General features: G+C 37.0%; 1 protein-coding gene across 2 annotated transcripts in view; it reads left to right on the top strand.

Moving 5' to 3' along the window:
• The window catches only part of SYPL1 (synaptophysin like 1), a 34,857-nt gene extending 22,461 nt beyond the window's left edge, over window positions 1–12,396 (top strand). For both annotated transcript variants that reach the window (XM_063448114.1, XM_063448115.1), the window contains exons 3-6: window positions 1,527–1,654; window positions 8,129–8,333; window positions 9,601–9,783; window positions 10,927–12,396. In XM_063448114.1, coding sequence (XP_063304184.1) covers window positions 1,527–1,654; window positions 8,129–8,333; window positions 9,601–9,783; window positions 10,927–11,061 — 651 coding nt within the window. In that variant the 3' untranslated portion in view covers window positions 11,062–12,396. The remainder of the gene's footprint in view (window positions 1–1,526; window positions 1,655–8,128; window positions 8,334–9,600; window positions 9,784–10,926) is intronic.
• The last annotated feature ends 812 nt before the right edge of the window (window positions 12,397–13,208 follow it).

Raw genomic sequence — 13,208 nt, forward strand, 5'->3', positions numbered from 1 at the left:
AGGGTTTTTTTAAGGTCCGTATAATATTGTCCATAAACAATGATTATCCTTACCTTTTAATAGGGATACCTAAAATGATGGATCCTTTTTGTATTTTCTGAGCTAGTGGCTTGAGATAGTATAAAACGGAGTGGACCCCTTTGACAGCTGCCATTTGTGATTGTGAAGGATTTAGATTAACCTTCAATTAAGACCCTTGCTGATAGAGTATTGTATAAAGTCATTATACCTGGTATTGGGTATTGTGCGAAGCCAAGTTGAACCAAAACCCTTTTTATAAAGGACCAGTTTACATAGAATGTGACAGCAGATAAGAACCATTCGGCCCATCTAGTCTGCCCAGTTTTCTAAATACTTTCATTAGTCCCTGGCCTTATCTTATAGTTAGGATAGCCTTATGCCTATCCCACGCATGCTTAAACTCCTTTACTGTGTTAACCTCTACCACTTCAGCTGGAAGGCTATTCCATGCATCCACTACCCTCTCAGTAAAGTAATACTTCCTGATATTATTTTTAAACCTTTGTCCCTCTAATTTAAGACCATGTCCTCTTGTTGTGGTAGTTTTCTTCTTTTAAATATAGTCTCCTCCTTTACTGTGTTGATTCCCTTTATGTATTTAAATGTTTCTATCATATCCCCCCTGTCTCGTCTTTCCTCCAAGCTATACATGTTAAGATCCTTTAACCTTTCCTGGTAAGTTTTATCCTGCAATCCATGAACCAGTTTAGTAGCCCTTCTTTGAACTCTCTCTAAGGTATCAATATCCTTCTGAAGATAGGATAGGTTTAGTTTATTGAAGTTGTCCGCGCTAAGAAAACACCTTTTGGCTCCAGATTTCTCCATATGGGAGCTGACATTAGCCCTCTGACAAGGTATCCCACATTTCCGTGTGCAGCACCTACTATTCTTTTAAGCTTCCTGCGATTTCCACGGGCTTACATTTATTTAGGTTTTTTTTTGCATTGCTATCCTATGATTTTTCCTATTCACGCCAGCCCTGCTGACAAAGAACAAGAAAATACAATAAATTACTAAATTTGAGGGGGAAAAAAAACAATACGGTTAGAGGGTTAATAAGTTTCCGTGTATTTTGTGATGTTTGACAAGAACATGCAAACCCACATTTTTCGTTCGCTAAAATGTTTGCAATAATGGGAATAGCCAATTGGCAAAGAGTTTAGCATATAATTTAATAAATGTCTAATAACGATATGGGACGGTAATTTGAGCATTTGCCTGGTTTAGGCAGTGTAATGGTATGTGCTTGTATCATTACTGGATGTATTGCCCATGCAGAGAAACTTTTTTTTATTTATTTTATTGTAAAGAGAGCACAACTGTGGAGATTGAGTAACTTTTAAAGTCTGACTAGTAGCAAAGATTGTTTGGGTCCCAATAATATGACCAACTCGAGTAAAATTTGAGTCTCTTTTGGTCTTTACTCATTTTATATAGTTACTCACAAATATATTACACAAATTTAACATTGGAAGACAAATATCCATTTTTGTTTTTTCTTTCAGGTTTTTTCAATTTTCTCCTTTGCAACATGTGGAGGCTACAGTGGAAAAACTGAACTTGTTGTAACATGTGTTAATACCACTTATCCAAATAACAAAACCATTCAAGCTTCGTTTATGTACCCATTTAGGTAAGGTAAAAAACCTTTTTATATGTGTGTGTTAAAAATATCAGGGTAAAAAAAACATAATTTTACTACAATATTTAGCAGCAATTGGCTGTTATATGGCTATATGGCTATATAAAAAGTGTCTAAATAGCCTTCTTTATATAAATATGTATTTTTGTGTGGGAATTTTGTTTTCTGTGATGGCTATTAAGCTTACAAGAAGTCTACCTGGAATTTTATATTACACCTTGTATTTTGTGACCTGTAACTACCAAACATAAACCAAAATTCAGGACCTATTATATAGTCTGTAAATCATGACCACAAAATTAAATTTGAATTACTATTCTTAAGCTGCACGTTAATGCCAAAACTGCGAAAAAATGAAATTTGACTTACCGTAAATAATTTTTTCCTTAATAGAGTGGCAGTAACAGTGGGCTTTGTATCCTCTTGATGGACAAGCCAACTGTAAATAAAAAATGTAAATAGTCCCTCCTACTTCCTCTTTAAAGCCCTGGAATTAAATGAAGACACACAATATGCCACATCATGCTCAATATATATTGATTATCAAAAGAGGCAGGAAATATTTTAAGAAAAAATAATTTATGGTAAGTAAAATTTCTGTTTTTCCTGGTATATAGTGGCAGTACCAGTGGGATATAGCCAGATCCCTGGAACATTAAAAGGGTGGTTCTCAGCAAACTACAGCTTGAAGCACCTTGCGCCCCAAAACCGCCTCAGAGGACCAGAAGATGTCTAGCCAATAGTGCTTTATGAAGGTATGAAAAGAGGACTATGTTGCCACTTTGCAGATGCTTTATGAGAGGCGTTGGATTTTTCCGCCCATGAAGTGGACATGGCTCTGGTTGAGTGTGCTCTAATGGAGGAAGGTATTTGAACATCATACAATTCATAAGCCAAGTTGACGGTGTCCGTTAACCACCTCGTCAGAGTGGGTTTAGATGCTCCTATACCCTTAGTTTTGCCCTGCAAATTAATAAACAAGTGATCAGAGGGCCTAAAATCTTCTGGATGGGATAAGTAAATCAGCAGTTCTCTGCAAACATCCAGGTTATGCCACTTCCATTCCTGATCCGAAATACAGAATCATGGAAGCACCAGAGGTTCATTCAGAGATTTTCTTGAAAGACATTTCAGTAAAAAAAGGCTTAGTATGCAGTACAACCATGTCCTGATGAAAAATCGTGAATTCGGATTTCCCCAATTCTCCTAGCTGAGGTAATTGCTACCAGGAAAATAATCTTGAGACAAATTTCTTAATGATACACCTTCAAGTGGTTCAAATGGAGCTTCACATAAAGACTGTAGCACCAGAGATAAATCCAAGGAAGGGAATTGAAATGTCCGAGATCGTCTCTGTAGAAGAATGAATTTATAGAAAGGCCTAATCAGCAGACATGTTGCAAACTCTTGTAGCAAAAAATGAGGGCCACAGTGTTGACCTTTTAAAGTAGAGACACTGAGTCCGTTTTCAAAGCCTTCTTGCAGAAACTGAAGAATCATCTTGACAGAGGGACGGCAATGAAAGAAATTATGCCGAACGCACCAATAGAGAAGTTTGTTCCAAATCCTCAAATAGATACTAGACGTAGAAGCTCTGGTGGCGTTTAGAATTATATGAAACATGTTATCTGGAATGCCCTGGTTCTTCAGGATTAACCTTGCAACAGCCAGGCCATCAATCTAAACATTCAAATTGTTTTTTCCAGGAGTTGATCTGAGAATGGAAGCTCCCAGAAGTCCAGTGCCATAAGTCGCAATGCCGAGAACCAGCTCCGGTTTGGCTAGTATGGGAGGACACCAATCACTCGAGCTTGTTCTGCTTTGATCTTCTGTAAAGTTCTCGGGATCATTGGGATAGAAGGAAAAGGGTATGCCAGACTGAAACGCCAGGGGATCGACATGCTGTCCAGTACCTGAGGGGTTGTCCAGTCTAAACAGTGAAACAAACTTCTGCATTTTTCTGTTCCTCCTCCTTGCCATTGGATCTATTACCGGAAGAACAAATCTTACCATTTCTGAGAAGATTTGAGGGTTTAGAGACCAATTTTTTGTGACCATTTCATAATCTCCTTACAAAGAACGTGCAGGCCTATGATTCTTGTACCTCCTTGACTGTTGATTCGTGCTATTGTCCGACTGTATCTTTACTGCCTTGTTCAGAATCCAATGTTTGAATTTTACTAGGGCATACCAGACTGATTCGAGCTCTTTGTAATTGGAAGATTCTCCTGGATTCCACAGCCAGTGACAGAAGTGTGAAAGCAGATGTGCTCCCCATCCTAGTTTTGATGCATCAGTTGTGATAATCACGCACTCTTTTTGCTGGAAACGAAAACCTATTGACAGGAATTTTGACTGTTTCCACCAAAATGGCTGTTCTCTGGTTTCCGTCAAAAGGCTGAACTTTGCATTTAGGTCTTTGTCCCTTTTTGTCCAGTGAGCTAAAATTTCCCATTGAAGTGGATGTATTGCCGATCTGGCCCATCTGACTGTTGGAATTGTGGTCATCAAAGTACCCAGAATACTAATTGCTTGCCTTATGGTGTAAACGTGTTCTTCTTGAAGAAACTAAATTTCTTCCTCTATCTTCTGCCTTTTTCCCCAGAGGGAGGTGCAAAGAACTTCTTGGCATCTATAATGAAACCCAGAAATTAAATTTTTGGGGGGTTGGCAAGAGCTGGATATTTTTAAAATTGATATTCCAACCGTGATTTCCAAGCATGCGCATTGTTGTTTGAAGATCCCTTTCCAGATGACTTCTCGAGTCGGCTATGATAAGCCAGTCGTCCAAGTGTGAGATTAAAGAATTACCCTTAATCTTGCACTTAATGGCGTGAATAACTGATGCAAGCCTGAAGGGAAGGGCCTTGAATTGGAAATAATGGATACTGCAAACCTTAGATACTTCCTTATTGTTACCACCATGGGAACATGAAGATAGGCGTACTTTAGGTCTAAAGTTGTCATAAAATTCCCTTTGTTCAGTAAATGGGTGACAGAGTGAATCGTGTCCATTCGGAATTTCTGGTACGGAATATACTTGTTGATATTCTTTAGGTCCAGGCTAGGTCTGACTGATCTGGCTTTAGGGCCAGGAAGAATCTGGAATATACCGTATAAGCAGAGGCCCCTAATTTTACCCCAAAAAACTGGGAAAACGTATTGACTCGAGTACAAGACTAGGGTGGGAAATGCACCACTGGTATTTTTCTAAATAAAATTAGATCCTAAAATAATTATATTGAATATTTATTGTGTGTGTGGTGGGCATTTTTTTTTTTGTTACTTTTTTAGTTTTTTTATTTTTATTTTATTAATTTATTAATAATAATTTTTTTCCTCCCTGCTTGATACATGGCAGGGAGGGGGTCTCTCACTCCCTGGTGGTCCAGTGGATGGGCACTGTGTAGGAGGGGGCTGGCAGAGCGTTTACTTGCCTCTCCTGCAGCTCCCTTCTCCTCCGCGCCGGTCCATTCAGCACCTCTGTCGGCTCACAGTGTAAGTCTCGCGAGAGCCGCACTATGACCCCGTGGCTCTCGCGAGACTTACACTGGGAGCTGACAGAGGTGCTGAAAGGACCGGCGTGGAGGAGGAGGGAGCTGACAGGAGCTGCAGGAGAGGCAAGCGCTCACTGCCAGCCCCCAGCCTGTATTATGGCAATGTAAATTGCCATAATACAGACAGTGACTCGAGTATAAGCCGAGTTGGGGTTTTTCAGCACAAAAAATGTGCTGAAAAACTCGGCTTATACTCGAGTATATACGGTAACCCCTTTCTTCTTTTTTTATTTTTTTTCTTCCTGACGTCTTGGCACTCTTTCTATCACACCCTTTTTAAACCGTGCCATAGCTTCTGACCAAAGAGCTTCCGTTTTCTTTTGAGATCGGTAAGATAACAGGAGAAAACAAGGTTTTGGAGTTTCTGTGAACTTTATCTGGTAGCCCTCCAATGACCCCCAGAATCCATGGGTTTGATGTTGATTCTTCCTATGCCTTGTAAAAATGTTGTTGTCGACCACCTACTTCCTTTTTGTTTGTTCGTGTTTCTGTCTCGAAACTTGTGGTCTCGGAAAAAAAAACTCTTCCTATCAAATGATCTTCTAGGCCAGTATTGGAATCTCTTATAATTTGGTGTATATCTATTTTCCTGAGTTAAAGCTTTTTTCGTGTCAGACATTTGCTTAATCATTTCTTCCAGTTGGGAACCAAACAATTTCCCACTTTCTAGAGGCAGTTCACATAAAGAAGCCTTTGAAGACATATTAGCGGACCATGAACGCAGCCATAAAGCCCTTCTGGCTACTGAAGCAAGTCCCATTGAACGTCCCGACAATTTTAGGCATTCCTCGGATGAATTTGCATAAAATAATTAGCCAACGTTGTTATGCAAAAGATGAGTTTGATTTCTTTTTTCCAAACCTTCCATCAGGCAACTCTCAATTTCTTGAAGCCAAACTTTTTGTGCTCTCATGACAGATACTCCCGCAATTGCAGCTTTACTTTGAAATCCTGCTAATTGGAAGATTCTTCTGCAGGATGTCTCTGCTCTTCTGTCCATTGGATTTTTAAGGCAGATACCTCACTGATGGGTAGTGTGGCCTTTTTTGGACAGTTGTGCCACTTGCGTATCTACCATTGGTAGATCTTCACAACTTAAACCTTCGTGAAGTCTAAGCTCCTTTGAAAATGTTTGGAAATTAAAGCTGCTTTCTCTGGATTCTGGTTACGTTTTTTTAAATGCCTCTCATGAGAAGGAACATGCATTTTAGCTGATTCAAATGTCTGCGACCGGTTACCCTGGAACCAGTTAAGAAATTTCTGCATATCCTGCTGCTTAGATTTTTCCAAATTTAATGAGGCGCAGCTATTGCACAATTTCCGTTTTGCATCCATCAGGTAATGGAGTAGCGCGTTCTGAACAGGTGTTATGTTTCGATCCATCACGAGGATACAAACCCCTCTGGTACTGCCACTATCTGCCAGGAAAATTGTTTTTTTTTTTTTTTATGTATGTCACATCCAAAATAAAGCAATTTTTCTCCTTTTAAAAAATGTAAATACTTGTTGGTGCAATAAATGAGACCGATACAAATTGTGGTTGAACAAAAAATTCAAAAATTGCTTGTGTCCTTTAAGTGCAAGAAAAGCTTCTGCACCGGTGTCCTTAAGGGACTTGGTGACAAAGAGGGGGTCAGTGTTAATCTCTAAAGCACTTCAGCAAACTGTGTGGCTTTTAGAGGTTTGGGCTGTTTAACTAGACACAAGTTTCATACATGTCAGAACAGGGGAGAAATTGACAAGTTCTACCTCCTGTTTTCACTTATCCAACTGCTCAAATTACCTTACAATCGAGTAGGAAGAGTAATCTTCACATCTGCCTGTCAAATTTATGTTTCGTTGTTTCCTGCTATATTTCTTTACTTTATAATTGAAAAGATAGCCAAAGGTAATCTACAATACAATAGCAGAAAAAGTGCAATATTGCAAAAAGGGGGGTGGTGAAAAGGTATAAGTAGCACTAACAAACCAAAATTGATTGTAGGCATATCCCTGTGTAATCTTATTGCAGCCTCAGGACATATGGAACATCGTTGCACGTAAGGAAAGGGGAGGGAAAAAAGTGCAGAGTTTCCAGATTAAATAACACTACTTTAATACAAGGCACACTTACAGGGTAAAAGTGGCATATAGGCATATCACGATCTGTTAAATGGGTATTCCGGTCCTTGGAAACCAGAAGAACCAGGTATCTTTGGGTATCTTTTCTAAGTTGCTTTGAACCAATAGGAGTCCTTTGTCTACAATACTATCAGTGAACAAGGTAATTGTTGATATTTCTATCGATTACCCACTGAGTTTATCCACTAATAGGTGTCTTTGTATGTATTATTTTTTGCTTTACTTGATAATTGTAAAGTTCTGTGATTTATGTTCACGCTATATTAATGATTTTATTGTTAATTATTTCTTTTTATTCTTTTTTTTGGGGGGGGGGAGGGGGTGAGGGGAGGGTTATACCTCTAATTGCTGCATGCATAGTGGAGCAGAATTTTAATAAATTAAATGAAATATGTGAAGTATCTTTGAAAACATAAAAATTAAATGTTTAAGAAATGACTATCAAATGGTATGCAATTCTAGACCAAGTCAGTAAAATTAGTATTTTCTGGTTTGCATTTCTTTTTTTTAATCCTTAAATTGTGCATTTTATATATGTTGTATACGCTAGAGATTATAGATTAAACCGTGAATTGTGGTTGACTAAAACTGTAATAGTTAAACCATGCCTATAGTTGTGTGTTTTTTCAAAATCTGCTGTTCTGACCTAAATTTGTTTTTTAATTTGCTTTTAAATATACAGACACCATTGTACAACTAGTGATTTTGCTTTTTTTATTCCCCGCCTTGGAGTTTTGAATACATAACGTATAGAATTAAGTTGCACAATTCTGTTTTGTCTTTTTAGGTTATACAGCTATGTGTTTGAAGGAATAGGTGATAAATTCTGTGGAGAACCATGGCAAGCCTTTCACCTTACCGGGGATTATTCTTCTCCGTCTCAGTTCTATGTTGCTATTGCTGTGCTTGCCTTTCTGTACTGTATTGGTGCCATTGTGTTGTATCTTGGGTACTGGCATTTATATCAGAACACTTCAAAGTTGACCTTGATTGTAAGTATCAAGTTACAATAATTTTAATATCCATACATTTAAATTAAAATGTCTTGGATAATTCAGATCCTGGTGTCTTGTTTTCACAAAAAACAAGTGCATATTTTTACTGATAAAGGTTTTGAATCCTATATTTGAATAAACTCTGAGTCAAAGACAATTTCAGAAAACATGCTGCTTACATCTTTTTCTGTTCATATTTTTGTATGTTGTGCACTCTAATTTATACTACTGCAGTTTGTTCCAAACCCTTGTACAGTTTCTGACTTTTAAGGATTACTCCAGCCAAACCGTGTTTAAATAAAATACTACTGTTTTGGTGGAATACACTTTGCAATCATGACATCTCTCCCTGCCCCTAAAATATAATCGGTACCTGCAATCTAACAAAGCCACTATTTAATGCTTATGGTCATTGTAAAGTTGAATTTTAGTGGCCGAACAAATTTAGACTCCTTTCTGGAAGGGAGCAAAGTTCTTCTAATGTATATGATTTTAACTTTAAATACAGTGATACTAAAAGGTTGCCCGCAAGGATTATGGACAGTCGGGAGATTACCTACTTTAGTTTTGAAAAGCAATTTTTGAGTCATGACATTTGTACAGGTTCTTGAATGATTTCGAGAATCACAGCTTGGTAAATGTACCACAAATGACAAACTAATGCCCTTCCTCTGCTTTTCTTGCTGCTGCAAGGATAGGATTAACTGATGTTTATTTCTTTTTAACTGATGGTAAGTTACTTTATCTGCTTACATTAACTTTCATATTTCTTAAAAGTACCGGTCAAATATTTTTTGGTTTGATTTTGTATGTATGTTTTATTTTTTATTTTCTTGTTGATGATTCTACCACATCCACCCGTAAGGATACAATTTTCATTGGGTGGTGGGTTGTTTTAACAGCTATACAACTGTGTGCCAGTAACATAATGAAATGTCTGTCCCTGGCACGGAGCATGTTTGTGTTATAGATTAGTTTTTTTTTTTTTATTATAGTTGGAATTTTAAACAAAATATCAAATTAAAATAATCCCCAGTCTCCTTCCAAATTACTAACACAACCTAAATACTCCACCATCTCCCCCTTCCTCTCCCCCTCCCGAGATTAAGCTGTATTCCTGTTATAGCCCTATCTATATGATTGGTGGATTATTGATGAATTGCGCAAAGAAAAGATCTTAAGTATGCAAAATAAAGTTTTTATCAACTTTTTATTTTTTATTTAAAAAAAGTTTTACATCTGTTTGTAATTCTTTCTGTTGTAGGACTTTATATTTACAGTAATATTTGCCTTTCTGTGGTTGGTGAGTGCTTCTGCATGGGCCAAAGGCTTGACTGATGTGAAAACAGCAACTAATCCACAGACTATTGCTGAATTTTACTGCAAACCGCCTATTAAGTGTAATCCAGGAATGGAATCACACATGGGAAGTCTAAACATCTCTGTGGTATGTTTTCTCTTTTTTCTTTTTTTTTTTGAGGGGGGGGGAGGGGTCTGTTTGTTTGTAATTACATCTCTGAAAAATGCCCACACTACCTGAGCAGCATACAAATAATTTTGACATCTGCCCCCTTTCTCCTCCATTTAACTTTCTGCTCATTACTTTCCATTCTCCACCTCAAAAAAAGTTTGGTCTCTCTTTAGTGCTAGAGAATATTAACTAGTTAACTTGGTGAAGTCCCTGGATATCTTTTGCATCCACTTACCTACAATGTAATAGCAACTGAGTCATTGTTAATTTGCAGAATATTGTATGATTATTGTAAATGTAGCTATGTATCTAAAAATTTATATAGCTTCTATTACATGTTTAACGGTTTGTTTTTCTGTTTATTTCATTGACATGTGAGGCATACATAATGCAACCGCATTAGGCTGGTCTTTAACCCCTTAAGGACACGTGACGTGTGACATGTCATGATTCCCTTTTATTCCAGAAGTTTGGACCTTAAGGGGTTAAGATGTAGATATATAGTAAGGGTCTGTGCTTGGCTGAAGTAAATGGCAAATAGGTCAGCGATTAGAGCGTGCAAGAATGACCATGTATCAGCAAGCAAAGCTAAGATATTGAACTAATTCATATACTGACTGTTTAATTTGCTCCAAATCAATGCATATCTGTTGGTTTTCATGGTGTATTAGGCATTTCCTCTAATGTAGCAATGTATTTATATAAGATTTCCAGGACAATTACTTCATACAGTGGCAACAATTATTTATAGGGAAAATACAGATGAATAACAACCCCAGTTTTAATGCACGAAGTAAAAATGCAAACAAATTAGATTTTGAATACTTTTATTAAAGTTCCTGCACTTTTGCACTTTTTCTCGGGTCTGCCTGCAACCACTCAAATGATCTCATTCTGGTTCATGAAATCTGTTCTTATTCCATAATTACACCCACCAATAGTTTATGGAATAAGTAATTTAGCCCTGTTAAGAGCTGCTGCCCTATCAACATTGTAATTATTTAAAGAATCACACTAAGCACCATAATAATGTTAGTCTAGCAATATCTTTATAAACAGAAGCATTTACATGTATTGTAAATTATACTGTTTTCATTGAACATTTCTGTACTATTGTAGGCTTTTGGATTCTTGAATTTGATTCTGTGGGCAGGAAATGCTTGGTTTGTGTACAAGGAGACCAACTTACACAAGCCACCGCCTTCTCACATCGAGGAAGGTCCTGGCAATTTTCCACCCCCTTCATCAATGTAAAGCAAGATCGAGCAGAGCATGCAGATTATATCGCGTAACGTCTGGCATTTTCAGTGCAGACCGCTAAAAAGAAGACATTTTGTTAAATGTTAATACTTAGAAACAATTGGTTTATATGTTAAGAAACTGTTAAATACAAAGTATTTCTATTGAATTACTTCCTCTAAGAACACAACTACAACAGGGATGCACAACCGTCTTCAAACTGTTTAGATAGCATTGGAAAAGTGTGTATGGAGCAGTAGGGTTAGCCATGTGGATGTGCATTCTAAATGCGCTAGCAGGTCTGTTAAGATACAGGCTGGTTCTGGGGCTGGTCTTTATATTTAAACTTTTTAGGGTGCCATTTCTCACTGCCACATTCGATATAGAACAATGTCACAATGTCATTTTGTGATTGAAATCTAGCCACATATTGGCTGTAATTGCCAAGAGATATTACAGCTTTAGTATAGGAAAGTATACTAATTTTTAAATCTGCTTTATTTAAATAAAGTACTGTATTAATCCCATGTCACCAAACTGCTGTAACTGCTTGTTGGGATTCCCCTTAAAGGACATAAAGTCACTTTTTTTTTTTTTTAAATTTAACATTTAATTAAACTTAATGATATTGTTTCTTAAATGATTTATATTGCTATTTTTGACAAAATGTCACTTATCTGTGGCCGAACAGCCATGTTGGCTCAGTCTGTCATCTGACCAACTACTGCTCAACCTAACTTGCATACTGATACAGTTTCACATGGAGAAATTACAGCAACAGGCAAGTTAGTTTGAGCAGCAGTTGGTCAGATGACAGTCTGCTGCTCAGTCAGATAGAATGTAAAATATTCTCTACAAAACAATGTGCATCATTTAAAAAAAAAGACTAAGTTTTATTAATGTAATATACTTTTAAACAATAAGAAGTGGAAATGTGACTTTAGTAAGGGGTAAGTCACAAGTAATAGTTTTCCAAAATTTCACATTAATGCATCTTGGTTGTATAAATGCTTTTCATATTCTGCACTTTGGGAGGATGTGTTTTTTTTTTTTTCTTCTTTATTGTATTACACAAGAACCATCTTTGCTTCATTTGTTAACAAGATATTGTGAAATATGTTTAAAGTGTTCTTATGGGAAAGATTGTGCAGGTTAGTGGTGGCCTATGAATAGTTTGGGGATTTGTTTTGTGCTCAAGCTAGCCACACTTGATTTCTGTTTATTCCTTGTTTTTTATTTTCTTCAGTTGCATTGGGTTATAATGAAACATCTATACGTTGTATCTTTTATTACTGTACTGAAAAAGACAAAGTCTGTACCTAAGCACTATATTAAATATATTTGTGTTTACGTTTTTTGGTTGTGTTTTTTGTTTTTTGTTTTTACAATGAAGCTGTATGCAAATGTGTGTTTTTATTAATGAAGTTAATTTCAGGCAGGCATGCACACTACTAAATCAAGGTAGCAATGCACAGCACAAATGTTCTGGCTCATTCATTGATTAGTTTTTATTTTGCTCTCCCCTCTTCATGAATGCTCAAGGTGGTTCTTGCAAAGCTGTGAGTTAGCCAATGCATCATCTCTCTCCCATGCGCATGTAACTTTTGGAGGAATCAAGGCAATACTACTCAACGTGAGCTTGTGTATTACATAGATACAGAGATACAAAGTGATCTGCATCCATCAAGTTCAGCCTTTCTCACATCTCTTTGCAGTTGATCTAAACAAAGGGGCGGGGGAGGGGGGGCAGAGGGGGAGAGAGAGTTTGAAGTGCTTCTCATTTTGTAACCATCTATGAAATTCCTTCTTGATACCAGTATGGCAGTGAGATCTCTCCTTGGATCAAGAGGCCATTTCCCCACAAATTTTTAGATTTGAATATTATGTTTTTGCAAGTATCCATTCAGTTGTTGTTTAAGTTTCTGTACAGACTGATAAAACCATTTTATTTAGACAGAGAATTTCACATCCTTATTGTTCTTGCTGTAAAAAAACCCCACTTTCGTTAGCCTTAGACTAAATCTCATTTCTTCCAGTCTAAATGTGACCGTGTTCTAGGTATAGTCCTGTTAATAGATTTCCAGACAATGGTTTGTATTTTCCCTGCATATATTTGTATGTTATCATATCCTCTGAGATTTCCCTTTTTTTTACTTTTTAAT

The sequence above is a fragment of the Pelobates fuscus genome, chromosome 3 (genome assembly GCF_036172605.1).
Source record: "Pelobates fuscus isolate aPelFus1 chromosome 3, aPelFus1.pri, whole genome shotgun sequence".
Classification (NCBI taxonomy): Eukaryota; Metazoa; Chordata; class Amphibia; order Anura; family Pelobatidae; genus Pelobates; species Pelobates fuscus.